Here is a 19,586-nt window from a genome sequence, read left to right on the forward strand (position 1 = left end):
TAATGTGACTACTGTTTTTGAAATTTGGTTTGAGTGATGTGCTAGGTTTTAATATAGTTTTAAATTGGAAACGTATACATGATGAAGGTGCCTTTTCTCCTTTGCCACAAGGCCGTATGTGTTCATTTTGGGAAGTAGTTTTTCAGGATAAAAAAAATTTGGATCTTTCTTCAGCTGCTCATTTTCAGCAATTTCATTTCTTGATAAGTAAAACAGTCTTAGCAACTTTGTCAAAATGAAATACGTCCAAAAAGATGGTAACAACATAAATGTAAAGATGTTTAAGGTGGTTTTATGATTTCAAAGTACATAATATATTTTGTACATACCCATATGAATTGGAAATTTTCGTGGAAATTGTGAAAGTGATATGGATCATTTCTAACAGGTTGTAAAGCAGTTGTCGCAGTTCTTAATTTCACCAAGCTCTTCATTTGCCAGTGTTGTACTTGGCTTAAGAAAATATACAGATGGAATGCTGCTTTTCTTTGTTATTGGTGGCTGAAAATAACTTTTAGGGAAAAATTGACAGCTTACTTGAATTTATATGCAAGGAAACAGTAAAAACTTAAGAGAATGTATATCCTAAATCATGGAGAAAGATATCTGTTTTTAATCTGAACCTTTCTTTCCCTGTTGGCCATTGCCTGTAGGGTTTTTATTTTTCCTCTCTAAGTTTGTACTGCAGCTGTGGTTCTCAATGTGTGGGCCCAGGACCAGCAGCATCAATATCAGTACAGCGAGGAATTTGTCAGAAATACGCGTTCTCAGGCCCCACCCCAGACTACTGAATTAGAAACTCTGGGGCATGCTAAAATTTGAGAACCACTGTTAGATTTCAGCGTTTGATCTTGAGAGTAGTAGCTACCAGAGCTGCCAAGGGTTTATGCATGCCCCTAAGTTCCTGGAGGAACTGCAGTCAGATGTTCAGGATTCCCTCTTCCTCGACCCTATTTAACTTTAGGACAGTTCTCCTCCGAATGAGTCATATTCCAAAAAGGATCTGGCTCATAATTACTTTGCTTAAAAAATAAGTAACATTTTTTTCTAATTTGTAGGTAATATTCTTTATTTTTCTTTATTTTTTGTTTATTTATTTTTTTGCTGAGGAAGGTTTGCCCTGAGCTAACACCTGTACCATTCTTCCTCTATTTTGTATGTGGCTTGCTGCCCCAGCATAGCGGCCAACAAGTCGTGTAGGCCCACACCTGGGAACTGAACCTGTGCTGCTGAAGTAGAGCATGCCAAACTTAACCAATAGGCCATAGAGCTGGCCCCATACATTCTTTATTTTATTTTTTTCTTTTTCTTTCTTTCTTTTTTTAATTTAATTTTTTTTTTTTTTGAGGAAGATTAGTTGTGACCTAACATCTACCACCAGTCCTCCCTCTTCTTGCTGAGGAAGACTGGCCCTGAGCTGACATCCGTGCCCATCTTCCTCTACTTTTTATATGTGGGATGCCTGCCACAGCATGGCTTGACAAGCAGTGCATAGGTCTGCACCCAGGATCTGAACTGGAGCACCCTGGGCTGCCAAAGCAGAACTTGCAAACTTAACTGCTGCACCACCGGGCTGGTGCCTGCCTTTCTTTTTTTTTTTTTTGGTGAAGAAGATTTGCTCTGAGCTAACATCTGTTGCCAATTTTCCTTTTTTTTTTTTTTTTTGCTTGAGGAAGATTAGCCCTGAGCTAACATTTCTGCCAGTCTTCTTCTATTTTGTATGTGGTTCACCACCACAGCATGGCCGATGAGTGGTACACCCAGGATCCAAACCCTTGAACCCTAGGTCACCCAAGTGGAACGCACCAAACTTAACCACTATGCCACAGGGACAGCCCAATACATTTTTTATTTTTAAAAATTGAAAATATATTTTAGCATATTTTTCCCAGTACGTTTCATTTCTAAGCTGGAATCATACTTTGGTTTTCCTCATTTTCTTTTTTCCTCTTACTGTTATTTTTCTACAGCATTAAATATTCTTTGAAAAGTTGATGTTTTATGTTTCTGTATAATATTCCCTCATATGCTGTCTTAATCCTATACTGTGGATAATTTATTTTCAGTTTTGTTGTTTTGCTTTTAAACATGAAAAGCAGTCTTATATGGAAATCCCTGTGTGCACATCACTGGTTATTTCCTTGGGAATTCCTTGAGGAGTAGTAACTGAATGAAAGTATACATTGTTAAGGCTCTTGATACATTCACGTTAACTTTTTTTATGTGAAGCTTTTGACAGTCTTGCAAATGAGTTCTAAAAATTTATTATCATTGGTAATATCTCTTTAATTCTTACCAGGGTTACAGAATGAATATGGCCCAAGGTTGCGCCTAAGTAAAAAGGAGAAGACCTGAGTAAAAAGGGTTTAAAGAAAGGACATTAATATTAGAATGTCATCCAAGACCGTCTTTTAAATTGTGAAATCCATCCCCCCCGACACATACACTTATTTTTCTTTTAACCTTTAAGTGCCCTTTGTGAATTAGAGTTAGAGAGGCTGGATTGTGACTTGTCCAAAGTAATTTGCACAGACTGAACCAGGCCTCCATTGACTCCCCTCTTGGAGCCATTCAGTTCTGTACTCTGCCTCCTAGTAATTAATGGCGGTCCAGTGCTTTTGTACTGTCTTTGAAATAGATGTCTCAAACCCTTTTTGTTTCTTCTCTTAAACAAGACTAAGTATAAACTCTAGCAAAACATATATTTAGATTATGCTAGAAAAAGGTGCCTGGTGAAATAAAGTAATTTCTAAACTATGTATTAAATTATTTACCTTGATTTTCAGTGATCAGAGACTTCCAGGAATATGTAGAGCCAGGAGAAGATTTCCCAGCTTCTCCTCAGAGAAGGAACACCGTGTCGCAGGAAGACAAAGACGACAGTGTGGTTTTACCTCTCGGTGCGGATACGCTTACACATAACTTGGGCATTCCAGTACTAGTAGTTTGCACAAAGGTTTGTTTGCTTCCTAGAGATTCTGCTACTGATATTAACCGAGGATGAACAAACTGTTTTGTTTTCCAGGCTCCTTTTGGAGTTGACACTTTAGTTTTCCTAGATAATTTTTCTTAACAAATGGAAATAATAGTTAAAAATATTGAATATATTATATTCACATGTTGGTTTTAGATCTTGTTATAGTTTTTTGGAAAGAAAATGTTATTTCAGATATTCTATTTGTGATTGAATTTCATTTTCCTAATTCCGGTTAGATTTCATTGTACAATCAGTTTAGTAGAAATAATTACAGATAAAATAACTTAATTATTAATTTTTATAAAATAGAATATTTTCCACATTAAATTTTGATATACTAATCTAACATCAGAAGAATTATGTACTTAAACTTTTAAACACCTATCAGCACTCATTATGTAAAGTTGATATGCAGTTATAAAGGCCTTTTTATTTATCTATTAGAGGTTCTGATAGGATTGCTATTATCAAAATTCTGTTAATTTAATTCTGTCACTATATACACTTGATAATAAAATCAAATTTCCTTTAAAAATATTTTATAGTTCAAATTCATCTTTTCCCCATTTGATACTAAGTATTATATCTTTGCTGCTTATAAGTCATGGAATAGTTAAGAAAATGACAGAATATATAAACCTTTTTGAGATCTAAAATTATTGCATGTAAAATTTGTGCATATAATTGAAGGAGGGTACACAATTTCCTTATCTTTGGAATAAAAATGATAAATTTTAAATCTAGCTTGTTTTACTTTAAACACTACAAAAGTTATCAATAACAAAGGAATGGGGGGATAGCATTTAAATAATTAAGGTAAAGTGTTTATCTGCTTTTCAAGTGGTGATTTTGGCATAGTTGTTATTTATACCTTTACTGTAGAACTGTTTTTAAACTCCCACACTAGAACCCTTTTGTGTGTGATTTGTTCTGTTTTGTTTGGCAAAGAGCTGTTTATGGGCAGCTATTTCCTTGTTTTACATCATAGTTTGCCTCATAAAAAGCTATCTTATTTTTCCAAAGGAAAAATGTTAAGCTTAAAGGGACCTGAATCAGTATCAAATGAATAATATATTTATAAAATTTTCAAGCCAGAAGAGATTGTCTGCTGTATTTCATGGAAGCTAAGACACCGTCAGTTGCACTTCAGTTTAAGAGTTTTAAAATGTATAGGGGGCTGGGAGAATGTCTCTCTCAAGATGGATGAAGAATGGTGGTTCAACTCAGGTTAAACACTGGAAACTGAGAATTCAGAAAGACTAAGTTTCTTGCCCTGGGTCCACGTCCTCTTATTTCAGTTAAAAATCACGTTAAGCTACCATGCCTCACCAAAAGTGTTGCAAGTTAACAATGTAATAACTATAAGCATCTTTAATCATTTGAAATAAATACTCTCAGTGTTCTATAAAATGGACGAATGTGCTACATCATGATTATACAAGGAGACCAAGGAGACTCTGTTCTATGGGGGGGGGGGGGGGGGTGTATGAAATATATATGTATAAAACAGAAAATCACATATCAATTTTGACCCCAAACTAATGTTAGGTGTATAATGAACATTATTAAATGTTTACTTTTGGGTTTCACACCTTCACTTAAGAAAGGTTTTGGTGAAGTTATTTGGATAGCATGATGTGTGAACATGACTTTATTTTTTTCCTAACATTTTTTTGTCACAAGCAGAATTCAGAATTGTTTCATTGGTTGTACAGGTGGCATTTCAAAAATAGCCTGTAATTCCCTTTTTTTTTTTTTTTTTTTTTGCTGTTGATAAGAGTGAATAAAAACGCCAGGAAAAAAATGAAGGTCCAATTAAGAGTTATCAGGTAAACAGAGGAACAAAGAGGAAGTAGTGAGAGGTGCAGACTCCCTGGGTGTGAAATGGCTTATAAACCTAGAATAGATGTTTGGATCTTAAAAGCTTTGTTCTAGGACACAAGTAGTTGAGTTAGCAAGTGTGACCACCCATTATAAGCTTGTCCTGGTATTCTTCATTCGTTTATGTACTAAAACTTTCTCTTTGGTGTTCTCACCAGATTCAGTATAACATAGAAGTCAATGCTTTTTAAAGAAATAAAATTATTCATTAGTCTTAAGACTCCAAGTCAGTCTCTACACAGATAGGAGCAGTTGATATTCTAGGTCCCACTGTTCAGTCATCGTATCAGAGTGGTAGTTTCGTGATATTCTTCCCCAAAATTGAACTGTTTAAATCATTATGTTTAATTTTGATTAAAGTTAATGTTGTATTGATCTTTTTAAAATTATTTTAACTCAACAGTGTGATGCCATTAGTGTATTGGAGAAAGAACATGACTACAGAGATGAACATTTTGATTTTATTCAGTCACATATTCGGAAGTTTTGTTTACAGTGTATCCTTTTAATACATTAATTGGTGCAATGTACCTTACATGTTTGTATTTGTTTTTTAAAGTAAAGGAATTGATGGACTTTAGAAATTCCATAAACTTTTTTTCCTGTTAGCTCTGTTTGGAAATGTCATTTTAGTTCCCAAATCATTTATATCTGGGTATTTTGAGATATAAAAGAAAGTATTGAAATATATAACTGATTTGCTCTTTTTTTTTTTTTAAAGATTTTATTTTTTCCTTTTTCTCCCCAAAGCCCCCCAGTACATAGTTGTATATTCTTCGTTGTGGGTCCTTCTAGTTGTAGCATGTGGGACGCCGCCCCAGCGTGGCCTGACGAGCAGTGCCATGTCTGCGCCCAGGATTCGAACCAACGAAACACCGGGCCGCCTGCAGCGGAGCGCACAGACTTAACCACTCGGCCACGGGGCCAGCCCCTGATTTGCTCTTTTTAAAGTACTATGCTTAAGAAAAATAGCAGTCTTATGTGGAAAATTCTAATAAGTTGGCATTGTGAACATTCTGATTAAAAACCCGTATTCAGGGGCTGCCCAGTGGTGTAGTGGTTAAGTTCTCGTGCTCTTCAGCGGCCTGGGGTTCACGGGTTCGGATCCTGGGCATGGACCTACACACCGCTCATCAAGCCACACCGTGGCATCCCATATACAAAATAGAGGAAGATTGGCACAGATATTAGCTCAGAGCCAATCTTAAGCAAAAAGAGGAAGACTGGCAACAGATGTTACCTCAGGGCCGATCTTCCTCACCAAGAAAAAAAAGAAAGAAAGAGGTGGTATTTATTGGGGTAGGTTGTGGGGCAAGATCAATATTTAGGTTTGTGTGTTCTCATTTTTAATGTGTTTAGTATGTTATCATTGCCATGTGCAGTCTAATGCAGGGTTTCAAAATCTGGCTGTGACCATAAGACTTACTGAGTTGGAACATTCCAAGGTGAGGCTGGAGATTCTGTACTTTTAAAAAGCTTCCTGGATGATTTTGATGAGCACAAGGTTAGAAAACCTGTCCTAAGGAATCTTGTCTAGTGTAGGTTGCAAAGACTAGATGAGCTAATGAATAACATTTGCAAGTAAAAGAGGATAAAATGAGGGTTGTAAGTGAATGCTTTTAAGAGAATTTATATTTGAAAACTTAGTCACAGTTTGAGTCGGAACACTAAATAGAGCTGGGCTCACCCACCCCTCTTGGATCAAATATTTTGCATTTGCATTCCCCAGCCAATGCTTTTAGGTCTGAAAAGTAAAGAATTAATATTAGAAGTAGATCGTAGTAATAAGTGACAAACACATGTTTATAGTGTCTGCATTTTTTCATTTTCATTATGGGCATTTAAGGACCAGTTATAGAAAGCGTAGTAGAATCCAGTCGCTTTTGACACTGGTAGTTCCATTTCCCCTTTTTTCTTCAGTGCTTTGTCCTCTCCATGGCCCTTTCTCTTCTCGTGTCACATAATGGTTGAGTTGGGTTGAATTAAAGGGTGTTTGTCTACATAAGAGTCTTTAAAAAGAAAACAGCGTGAGTAATTGAAGTAGGTGTCTGTAGCCTTTTTTGTTATCTCTGAAGATTTAGAAAATTTGGCAACAGTCTCTTTAAACATTTATTTAATGCTGTACTAAAAACGTAAATACTATAGAAATGTAATCAGGAAGGAGACTGTCCAGTAAAATAATCACAGATATAATTACATAGAATTAGAGTGGTTGATTTTAAAAGAATACAAATGTGAGAAGTCACTTCAAGATAGTGAGATGTGTGTGTGTCAGGCACCAGTTCAAAATCATCTTTATTTTTAAATTTAAAAAATTGTGATTGCAATTCAGATTTTTCAGCTGTAGAAATCTAGATCATCATAAATTGGTTCTCATTATAAGGAAGATCATTAATGAAAAGTTCACACAATTAAGCTTTTTTAAAAAATTTATTTTTATTTTTATTTTTTTATTTTTTCCTTTACCAAAGCCCCCCCCACCCCATACATAGTTGTGCATTTTTAGTTGTGGGTCCTTCTAGTTGTGGCATGTGGGATGCTGCCTCAGTAGGGCCTGATGAGCGCTGCCATGTCCAAGCCCAGGATTTGAACTGGCGAAACCCTGGGCCTCCAAAGCAGAGCACGCAAACTTAACCACTCTGCCACAGGGCTGGCCCTCACACAATTAAGCTTTTACGTAAGATTATGATGTTTATTTCTACCAGGTTAAGTTTTATACTAAGTTAAGTAGTAGTTAGCAATCAGTACCACTTTTAGGTTCATAAGCCTCAGTTCATGTCCTAGAAAATACCTCAGTTCAAAGTTAGACCATTCCCAGCATTTCCTCATGGCCTATGTCACCGTCTCTCTCAGGACACAATGGCCAGCTAGAGCATGCTCCTCAGCAGTGGTCACTGCTGATAGCCACTCTGACCACATCATCTGTCAGTGGTCACATTGACCCTTTTTCCACAGGCCTCTCTTAATCTTTTGATCCACTATATCTCTTGGACAAAAGGTCAAAGTTAGGATCTGCTTTAATTAATACATCTTCATGTGAGGTAGTCTTATCTCAGGTTTTGGTCATGAAATCTGTTTTGCCTTGGATCATTCCTGAAAGCTTCCTCACTGTACCTGTTGGTTCATCTTCTCTCAAGGGTGGATCTCCTGAGCTTTGTTCCCAAAGTCCTAATTTCTGGGATTAGTAAAAATGACTAGTGACACTAGTGCAATCTGTTTCTGTTGAAAAGGCAAACAAAACAGTTGTTGATAAATAATAGTCCTACTTCATGAGGTTTAAGGAGATTAAAAACAAAAACAAATTGTGTCTTCATGTGCTTTAAACATGGAGGTAGTAATGGTGTCAGTATTAATCAGTTTACCTCTAGTGTCTTGGCTTAATGAGACTTTTGCTAAGTCAGTTATGTACAGATTGTTTTATTTGCATTTTAGCCTGTATGTATCTTATACTTCTGAAATTCTTGATTACTATATAATATACCTTTGGAAATTATTTTTGAAACTAATATGCATGTAAATGTTAAGCTGAGAACACAAAATTTTATGGTACCTATTCAAGGAATTTGTCCAAAAATTCTTTAATAATACTATTCAGATGGTGCAGCACTTATTTACACTTCAGTAAAAGAAAACAAAAATATAGATTTAGTATATAAATACATTGTTCAGAAACTATACGGATTTCCCTACAAGATTCCTGCTGTTGTTGTGGAAAAAGATGCAGTATTTATGTAAGTATACTCTTAAATACATTATTTTATTATGTATTGTGGCTATGATTTGATGGTGAGTTATCATTTTTGGTTTTGAGGTGACACCAGTAGATCTTTCCATGATGACTAGGTGAGAATCTGTTTCTAGATTGTTTTGTGTATAACCTGCCTTATCTATTTATCATTGCCTTGTAGATTTACTGCTGGCCTGAGTCCTTTTCAAAAGGCCTTGCTGTCGTAGCTAAATTATCTTTTGGGTGCATATACCAGTGTATCTACTTACTCTTTAATTGGTTGTAATAAATAAAGGACCTAATGTATAATCTAGACATGCTTTTAAAAAGTTACCAGAATAAAATTGGGAGGTAATAATTAATTACCATCCTCCCCCCAAAAAAACTAATGGCATTTTTAAAATCAGGAAGATTGGTAATCATTTTAAGTAGGCATTAGTAAACCATAACTTGAGCATTATAATAAAAAAGCTGATTAGTTTTTCATAAGTTGGTGAAATTTAACTTCATAGAAATGTTCCCTTTGATATGATCATGAAATGCTTGGGAATTAATCATGTGCGTTTGAGAATTTATCATGTGCGTTTCTTTTCAGTCCAGCAGGGTGGGATAATGATAAGAAAATAGGAATACTGCATGAAAATTTTCAAACATTAAAAGCAGAAGATAATTTTGAAGACATTATAACTAAACCACCTGTCCGAAAGGTAACAGTTTTCAATATATAGTCTCAATATTTAGGCTTTTAAACTGAGGGGGAAGTCCATAACTTAAAATTGTAGTTAGAAAGGTAAGGGAGTCCTTTTCTATAATGGGATTTCTAAGTGTGATTTGGGTGTTTTTAAGGCACAATTCCAAATAAAGGTGTTTTATCAAAATATAAATCAGCTGTTCAGTTACTGATCGTTAGTTAGCCTTTAGCATATTTATAGTAGCAAATTTTAGTGCAGGTTCCATTTTCTAATGGAAATCATGGATTGGCATGAGGGAATATGTAGCATCTTGATAGTTTGAATAGGTAAAAGTTGTGAACTTTCCAACCCAGAGCTCAGCCAAAAGCCAAGAAAACATTGCTAGATTAATTTTATTAGCTTCTATCTATTGAGGCAGATCTTGGATCTTCTCCACAGTCAGTAGTTACCTACGCTAGCCCACAGCCATCCAGAAGCTTCCAGTTTCCTGTGTTTGATTTTAGTTTTGACTGTTACATGTCATTCTTATGACTCTGAAATCGGCTTCCAGAAGGTGCTCTTTTTTCATGTGTCTTGATTTCATGTTAAGCAGTATATGATGTTCTACAGTTAAATATTATAGATGTTTCTGGAAAGTTTTGTAAAAATGAGTGCATATAATACTTCTCACTGACTTTTAATTTGGATGTGTTGTAGGAAAAAATTTTGATTTAACATATAGTAAGATTCTTACTTAAGAATCCAAATATTTACATTGAGCATCTGTCTTCTGTTTGTGGGTAATTAGAAATAAGAAAAGTAACATCAAATGAAGAATCAGTTGCTATAGCGTTTAGTTTGGATATCTGTTAAAAGAAATGTGCATATCAAAAAAAGGGCAATTTTCCCGTTATCTTTTTTTAATATGTTTTTATATATATATGTATTTTTGTTTTTTAAAGATTGACACATGAACTAACAACTGTTGCCAATCTTCTTTTTTTTCCCTTCTTCTCCCCAAAGCCCCCCAGTACATAGTTGTGTATTCTAGTTGTGAATGCCTCTTGTTGTGCTATGTAGGACACCACCTCAGCATGGCCTGATGAGTTGTGCCCAGGATCCAAACCTGCAAAACCCTGGGCCACCGGAGCAGAGTGCGTGAGCTTAACCACTCAGCTGCGGGGCTGGCTCCCCATTATCTCTTTTACCAACAAAATTGTGCTTTGTTTAAGTTGTCTTTTATTCGTTCCACAAATATTACTGAGCACCAAATCGGGCACTGATTAGGTACTAGGTGCTGAATAGGAGGGTGATGCCATAGTAAATCAAGGGGCCGGCCCCGTGGCCAAGTGGTTAAGTTCCCATGCTCTGCTGCGGCGGCCTAGGGTTTCACCGGTTTGGATCCTGGGCGCGGACATGGCACCGCTCATCAGGCCATGCTGAGGCGGCGTCCACATACTACAACTAGAAGGACCTGCAACTAAAATATGTACAACTATATGCTGGGGGGATTTGGGGAGAAAAAGCAGAAAGAAAAAGAAAGGATTGGCAACAGTTGTTAGCTCAGCTGTCAATCTTTGAAAAAAATAGTAAATCAATACAGAAGCCATCTCTCAAGTGGTGATAAGTGCCGTGGAAGTTAAGCAGGGTGAGGGGAGAGGACTAGGGTGGGGAGAGATGCTGTTTTAGGAGTGGTTGGGGAATGTCTCTGGTAAGAGGGGAGAATGTTGAAGGCAGAGGGAACAGAAGGTACCCAGCCCTGAGACAGGAGTGTGCAGAGGGGACCAGAGAGGCTGGAAGAGAGCCAGGAGGAGGGCCAGAGTAGTAGAAGATGAAAGGCAGAGTTAAGATCTTGTAGGGCCCTATCATTAGGCTGCAGTCAGGACTTGGGTTACATTCTGAGTGGGATGGAGAGAGAGAGAGAGACTGGAGGGAGAGTTCGAGCCGAGGAGTGATGTAATCTGACTTCACCTTTTAAAAGGAGCGCTCTGGGGGCCGGCCCAGTGGCACAGCGGTTAAGTTCACACATTCCACTTCGGCGGCCCAGGATTCGCTGGTTCGGATCCCAGGTGCAGACATGGCACCGCTTGGCACGCCATGCTGTGGCAGGCGTCCCACGTATAAAGTAGAGGAAGATGGGCACAGATGTTAGCTCAGGGCCAGACTTCTTCAGCAAAAAGAGGGGGATTGGCAGCAGATGTTAGCTCAAGGCTAATCTTCCTCAAAAATAAAATAAAATAAAAATAAAAGGAGTGCTCTGGCTACTGGGTGGAAAATAGACTGGGACAGGTCTTGTACTGACAGTAGAAGCAGGAGACATTTGCTACTCTTTTTTCCTAATTATTCAGCAGATAGAAAGAAGAGCCATTATATTTTTATTTCAGGGAAACCAGGGGCAAGCTGCTTTTCCATTCAACTGGGATATTATTGGTGCTTTTAAAACACCTAACTATTGTTTAGTAGATTTTATAAGCATGGTTAATATGCCTATGACTCTAGGATTGTGCTGTCCGATACAGTAGCTACTAGTCACATATGGCTTTTAAATGTAAATTAAGTAAAACTAAATAAAATTAAAAAATTAGTTCCTCACTCACACTAGCCACACTTCAAGTACGTAATAGCCGTAGGTGGCTGGTGGCTGGCACGTTGAGCATCGCAGAGACAGAACATTTCTCTCCTTGTGGACAGTTAGTGGACAGCTCTGCAATAGGGGCTTGGGTAGGGCAGCTCACCCATGTAAATATGGGTAACGTTCATATTCTTGAATTTTTAAAAACTTTAGTCTAATCTTAAAAAGTAAGTTGTAATGGGTTTTAGCATAGTATATCAGACTTATTTATACATTGCTCATTTCAGTTTGTTCATGAGAAGGAAATTGTGGCAGAAGATGACCAAGTGTTTCTGATGAAGCTACAGGTAAGAAATTTTATCAGAAGCAGACTTAGTATAGTTATATTTTCTTTAAAAATATTGCAATACATGCTGTGAATGTCTAACCTAGAATTCTTTGGTGTTTTTCAGTCTCTTTTAGCAAAGCAGCCACCAACTGCAGCTGGAAGGCCTGTGGTCAGTATTACAAATTTTGGCAAAATTATTAAAATGCAGTTCATGTTGTTTTAGTTCTTTTTTTCTTAATCATGTACGTGTCTCATATGAGTGGGCTTTGATATAAACTTAAATTCAGAATTCTTCTGAAATTTGTGAGATTTTAAAAGGTAGACTTCACTCCCTTTTCGAATATTTAAATTGCAAAGATCTATTTTGCAACATTTCTTGTGCATCAGTTGCTACGCTGAACCATTTGTGTGTGTTACTTTATAAATCCTCACAATAGCCTATGAGGCAAGTACTATTATTTGACCCATTTTGCAGATGGGAAAATGTAGGCTTTGGAGAACATTGTCACTTGTCTGAGGTTATACAGCCAGTGGGATGCCAGTCCAGATTGGAACCCAGATCTGACTCCCACACTTACTCATAACCACAGCTCATTGTTCAGTATGTTCTTCTTTTTTCCATTGAGGGGAAAGTTAGTATTCTAAAATATGATGGGTATTTTCTAATAATGAGGACACAGTTGCTAAACGTTTTTGTCAATGGCCTGCGATGTAAAAGTATCAGTAGAACAGATGGGGGACGATTGCAAAGTAATTTCTTTTTATAATAATAACTTTTGTGAAGTTGGAAGTTTCAAGTTTTTATAATTATAGCTTTCCTGTTTTTATATAGGATGCCTCACCAAGAGTCCCGGGAGGCTCCCCTCGAACACCAAATAGATCTGTGTCATCCAATGTTGCCAGTGTGTCACCCATCCCTGCTGGGTCCAAAAAAATTGATCCAAACATGAAAGGTACATTTCTCTCTTTCTTGGAAAAACAGCACAGTACATTTTTTACAGTAGGAAGAAATCTACCTGGAATCCCACCTTTTGCCATAGCTATTTTCATTTTTGTGCAGTAGCTTCTAGTCTTTCTCTCTGTAGATAGAATCTCATGGTTAAACTGTGAACCATTCTGCAACATAGTCTTAATATATCATTTGTGTGATGTGAACTTTATGAAAGCTTTGTGTCGTGTTTAATTATTCTCCTATGGTAGGTAATTCAAGAAATTTGTATTTTTACTATAATAGATTATCTGCAATTACTATAAAGAAGAAAACTATGCAAAATAGTTATTTCTGTAGGAATAATTGCCATAAGTGGGATTAGTAGGTCAGAGTGTGTACATTTTTATGCTTTGTAATAATGTTTTTCGAATAGATTGTTCAGTTCCATCATCAACATTGGGTGATGCAATTTTGCCACAACCTCCTCGGCATTCTTTCAATACGAACTAATAAGAACTTTTCCCCTGCTATTTCCTTTCTCTTTGTATTTCTCTTCTCTGAGTTGTTTATTGCTATCCTTTACGCATTTCTCTCTTGGAACTTCGACTGGTTTTCATATAGGATTAGGTAACTTTCTGTAATACTTGAGGCAAATATTTCTCAACAGTTATATTTTTGAAGAGCCCCTTTCAAAAGGGAGATATATTAGCAGCTAACATCTGTTTGTTTAAAATGCTTTTGGCCTTTTAAAAACAACATTCTAATTTTCTAATAATCTTACACTCTTAAAGGTTGCTCATATTTTGTTTTATATATGGGTAAATTAGAGAAAAAGTGACCCAGCCTCAAAAGATCAAACTGGACTTGACTTGTAATATACAGCTCTTAAATTTTGTCTGTTAATGTTTTCTATATGTGATTGCTATGATAATAATTTATAGAAAAATCTAATGTTTTGAATGAATTTTTTTTTTCTTTAATAGCTGGAGCTACAAGTGAAGGTGTCCTGGCAAATTTCTTCAATAGTTTGCTGAGCAAAAAGACTGGTTCCCCAGGAGGCCCTGGTGTTGGTGGTGGCAGCCCTGGAAGTGGGGCTGCAGGTGGAAGCAGTGTTTTATCACCGTCTGCCAAAAAGTCAGGTATAGTTGCCTGGAGCTTTAAGACAAAAAACAAAGACAAAAACAAACCAGCTTTATTGTGATACTATTTACGTACCATGAGGCTCACTCATTTAAAGTGTACAATTCAAAACTTTTAGTATATTCACAGAGTTGTACAAACCATCACCGTAATCTAATTTTAGAACATTTTTGTCTGCCCAGAAAGAAACCTATAGCCTATTAGCAGTTACTTCTCTTCCCGCCCAGTCCCTCAGTCCTAGGCAACCACTAATCTACTTTCTGTCTCTGTGGATTTCCGTATCTGGAGATTTCATATAAATGGACTTATACAATATATACTTTCTTTAGCATAAGGTTTTCTGGGTTCATCCATGTTTTAGCATGTATCAGTACTTCATTCTTTTATATTGCTGAATAAAATTCCACTGTGTGGATGTGCTACATTTTATTCATCCATTCATCAGTTGATGGACATTGAGATTGTTTCCATTTTGGCTGTTAGGAATAACACTACTATGAACGTTTGTTTTTGTGTGGACAGATATTTTCATTTCTCTTGCGTATATACCTAGGAGTGGAATTGCTGCATCATGTGGTAACTCTACTTTTAAAACTGCCAAAGTGTTTTGCAAAACGCTGCTCCATTTTACATTCCTAACAGACGAGGATGAGGGTCCCAGTTTCTCCACATCCTTGCTGGCATTGGTTATTGAGAATCTTTTCATGTGTTTGTTGATCATTTGTGTATCTTCTTTGGAGAAATGTCTATTCAAATCCTTTGCCCATTTTCAAATTGGGTTGTCTTTTATTGTTGAGTTTTAAGTGTTCTTTACATATTCTGTTTACTAGACCCTTATCAGATGTAGAGTTTGCAAATGTTTTCTCCCATTGTGCTGGTTGTCTTTTCACTTCTTTGATAGTGTCCTTTGAAGCACAGAAGTTTTGAATTTTGATGAAGTCCAGTTTTATTTTTCTCTTGTTGCTTGTGTAAATGCTGTTTAAGATTTTATTTTTCCTTTTTTTCCCCAAAGTCCCCCAGTACATAGTTGTGTATTTTTAGTTGTGGGTCCTTCCATTTGTGGCATGCGGGATGCTGCCTCAGCATGGCTTGATGAGTGGTGCCATGTCCATGCCCAGGATCCAAACCAGCGAAACCCTGGGCTGCCAAAGCAGAACACGCAAACTTAACCACTCAACCATGGGGCCGGCCTGTAAATGCTCTTTAAACAGACTTTTAACCCATTCTCCTTTTTTTTTTTTTTTTTTTTTGAGGAAGACTGGCCCTGAGCTAACATCCATGCCCATCTTCCTCTATTGTATATATGGGATGCCTACCACAGCATGGCGTGTCAAGAGGTGCCATGTCTGCACCCAGGATCCGAACCAGCAAAACCCAGGCCACCAAAGCGGAATGTGTAAACTTAACCACTGTGCCACTGGGCCAGCCCCCATTCTTTTTTGATCCTACCTTCTTGCCACCCTTTTCGCAAATAAAGCCAGCTCCCATTTTTCGAACCTTTTATGGGTTTCTGGGTATAAATTGAAGTACTTCTTGGCTTTTCCCACTGCCAGTTCAGAAGATTAAGCTTTCTTAGAACTGCTAATTTAGTTACCATTCATTCATTTTTCCAGATGCCAAAATTTTATTTTCTCTTTTACTGTCCTTGCTATCCTGTGCCTTTTTAAAAAATACCTTATGAGATTAAATGATACATGCTAGTTTTACTTCCATTTGGTAACAGACCCCACAATTTAAAATGAGGGCATTTATTCATTTTATTTATTTATTTTTTTGAGGAAGATTAGCCCTGAGCTAACATCTGCTGCCAGTCCTACTCTTTTTTTGCTGAGGAAGCCTGGCCCTGAGAGCTAACATCCATGCCCATCTTCCTCTACTTTATATGTGGGACGCCTAGCACAGCATGGCTTGCCAAGCAGTGCCGTGTCTGCACCTGGGATCCCAACCGGCGAACCCCCTCTCCCTGAAGTGGCGTATGCACACTTAACTGCTGTGCCGCTGGGCTGGCCTCAAAGGACATTTATTTTTAAATTAAGGGTGTTTATATGATTTGGTATGCTAGATGAAACCATTGGCAATTTTTAAATAAAGAGAGATTGGTGAATAAGGTAATTTGACATCTAAATCTTGTTTCTTTTACTTTAATGTAGGCCAGAAGCCTGTCCTATCAGATGTTCACGCAGAACTGGACAGAATTGCACGAAAACCAGTTACAGTTTCTTCTACAACATCTACATCTCCTACAGAAGGAGAAGCTTCTTGAAGATACCAAATAAAGCCATTTATTCAGTTTTCTGGGATAATGTAAACTTGCCTCTGCCTTTTCCTTCAAAAGTGGAATTGGGAACTGGAGTGCTTTTTCAGATGGACTAAATTTATGTCTTTTTGTGTGTGTGTGGTTTCCCATTTTTGTAAAAGGGAGCTATACAGAGGAAAAATTAATCTACACTATGTAAGATTGCTGTTTGCATTGCCACTTTGCATAAGGAAGTAATTTTGGGTTTTGAAAAACTGCAAATTTATAGATCTGAAATACAGCCATGTGATCATATTCTAAAGGCTATTTAAAACAAATAGGAGAGTTTAGGGAAGAGCATAAAATAATGTGCTTTGGGCGTTTGACTGACTTGGAAATCCAAGCTTATTTTAATTAAGACTATTAAAATCATTTTTTAAATTATGAGTTAGTTTTGTTGGAAAAGAGAAAATGATCAATGTCAAATTTTCCACACCAACGTAAATATACCACCACACATGGAATATGCGAGAGAACTATCACATAGCATTTGATACACACTAGTCATTGTCTCAATCCATGATCCTGTACGTTGTCATCAAAATATGATTTAGAAATATTGGCCAAGATTTGTTTCTTTAACTGAAAAGAAAGCACACTGTCTAAATGTGTAAAAGAAAAATGCAGAGGTTATTAAAATGTAAAGAGGTAACAGTCTTTGGATTTGTCTATATGTAGAGACAGAGAGAGAGATACCTCTCTCTCTGTCTCTACATATATATGGCTCTGCCTTAATATACCCCTTTTTTGTTTGTGACTTTCAATTGTAATCAGTTAATAAAGTATTTATTCTCTGCATTCAGGTTCAAATAACTTGTTGCATTCTATTTAAATTTGTATTTATTACATAATGAATAAGATTTGTTAGTATTTTGAAGTGTTTGATTTAGTAAGATTGTTAAGCATTCTGGTCTTCTTTCCAAGAAACAAGTGAGTACATGAGATTCACTATCCCGTAAGTTTCCTTAAATTGGGAGTTTACCCTGATCAACCCATCTCCCCTACAAGCATGTCTCGAACTGCAGGATTGTATGTCACATTCCTAGTAGACAAAAATATATAACCTTTTATCATTATTTAATGGGCAGAAGCTGTTTTAAAAGCTTGGCAAATGCACTGACACACAGCTACTCTCTTACAGGTGAGAACACCTGTTAGTAGTTCCACCTTGTCAATACTCAGTTTTCAATGCTTGTTTTAGAACCTTCATAAGAACAGTCTGATCTTGTTGAAATTCAACTAAAAACACATGTGCATTGACCTATTGAGCCATTTTAAATAATTGGAAAAAAGAAGTACCCTTTAAATTGGTCTTTGTTATTACTTTAAAATATAGTATACATTTCAAAGATTTTTTTCAACAAAATGACATTTGTTGTCTACTATGTAACGTAATCCTTTTGTTATGACTTTTAAAATCTGTTTTAGTTTTATATATTTGGTTCCTAATAGTTCAATAGAAATGTAAAAATATATGAGATGGTAATAATTTGTTTCAGGGTGGGAAAAACTTAGGGTGTTCATGGGCATTGAAAAATTAATTTGTAAAGTCATTTTGTTTGATAACAAAGGAGATGAAAAATGCCACTGATACAATCCTTAGTCTAGAAAGGGTTTTGCAGTCATGGTGATGTAAAGACCAACTTTTCTAAACTAGTAGTTAATGAAGTAAGTGAAACTAATGAAAGAGAAAATTGCAGACTGTACATCATGGTGTGCTTGATGTGTCTGCTGTGCTTGCATGTCTAAGCCAACTCATCATTTTTTTCTGTGTGACATTGGAGATGTACTAGAAAATCCTTGGAATTAACTGAGTTGTTACCTGAAATTACTGTAATGGTTCACTTTGTATGGGATTCAGTTTTAACTAATCTAAAAACCTTGTGTTTACCATATTTAGACCTTAAACTTACTTTTGTACCAATTTTTTCAAGGAAATTTGATTTTAAACTACTTAAATTGTTTTTGTTTTTAAGCACTTTTTATTGACGTATTCAATACAGAAAAGTGTACAAGTTACAGGTGTACAGTTTGAAATATCACAACGGGACCATGTGTAACCAGGACCAAGATCAAGAAAGAGCATTACCAGCACCCCAGAGGCTGTGTGAGCCCTCAGTCAGTACTCCTACCCATCAAGTAACCACTGTCTTCATTTCCAAAGCCATAGATAGATTTTGCTTATTTTTTTTTTAAAACTTTTTGCTTTTATTTTTTTTCCTTTATTTTTTTTCTCCCCAAAGCCCCCAAGTACATAGTTGTATATTCTTCGTTGTGGGTCCTTCTAGTTGTGGCATGTGGGATGCTGCCTCAGCGTGGGTTGATGAGCCGTGCCATGTCCGCACCCAGGGTTCGAACCAACGAAACACTGGGCCGCCTGCAGCAGAGTGTGGGAACTTAACCACTCGGCCACGGGGCCAGCCCCTAATTATTTTTAAGCTTTATATAAATAGTATCTTAGAGTTTATATTCTTTTTATGCCAGACTTCTTTCAGTATTAGGTCTGTAGTTCATCCGTTTTGTTGCATGTAGCAATAGTTATTCATTCTCATTGCACCATAATATTCCATTGTGCAAATATGCTGTAATTTATCCATTATGCTATTGATGACTATATATTAGTTTCCTGTTGCTGCTGTAACCAAATACCAAAGTTTAACGGTTTAAAACAATACAAATTTATTATCATTCTGGAAGTCAGAGTCCAAAATCAGTCTTACTGGACTAAAGTTAAGGTGTCAGCAGTGGTGGTTTCTTTTGGAGGCTCCAGGAGCGTCTCTTTCCTTCCTTTCCGGCTTCTAGAGCTGCCTACGTTCCTTGGTTTGTGGTCTTCTCTCCATCTTCAAAGCCAACAGCATCTTCACCTCTCTGCTTCCATCACATTGCTTCTCACTGATGCTGCATCTTTTGTAGTTGTTCCAGTTTTTGGATATTCTGTTCCTTCTTTTCAGTCTCTTTTTTCCTCAATTGCTTTTTAGTTTTGGAAATTTGTATTAGTATCCTCTAGCTCAGAGATTCTTTGCCCCACCATGTCTGGTTAACTAGTGAGCCCTGGAAAACATG

General features: G+C 36.7%; 1 protein-coding gene across 1 annotated transcript in view; it reads left to right on the top strand.

The window, feature by feature from the left end:
* Positions 1-17,321, top strand: part of DYNC1LI1 (dynein cytoplasmic 1 light intermediate chain 1) — a 35,766-nt gene extending 18,445 nt beyond the window's left edge. Inside the window, exons 5-13 of the mRNA XM_001917517.6 lie at positions 2,787-2,956; positions 5,262-5,355; positions 8,454-8,589; positions 9,181-9,292; positions 12,116-12,175; positions 12,281-12,325; positions 12,989-13,109; positions 14,071-14,226; positions 16,378-17,321. Coding sequence (XP_001917552.3) covers positions 2,787-2,956; positions 5,262-5,355; positions 8,454-8,589; positions 9,181-9,292; positions 12,116-12,175; positions 12,281-12,325; positions 12,989-13,109; positions 14,071-14,226; positions 16,378-16,490 — 1,007 coding nt within the window. The 3' untranslated portion in view covers positions 16,491-17,321. The remainder of the gene's footprint in view (positions 1-2,786; positions 2,957-5,261; positions 5,356-8,453; positions 8,590-9,180; positions 9,293-12,115; positions 12,176-12,280; positions 12,326-12,988; positions 13,110-14,070; positions 14,227-16,377) is intronic.
* The last annotated feature ends 2,265 nt before the right edge of the window (positions 17,322-19,586 follow it).

Source organism: Equus caballus, chromosome 16, assembly GCF_041296265.1.
Source record: "Equus caballus isolate H_3958 breed thoroughbred chromosome 16, TB-T2T, whole genome shotgun sequence".
Lineage (NCBI taxonomy): Eukaryota > Metazoa > Chordata > Mammalia > Perissodactyla > Equidae > Equus > Equus caballus.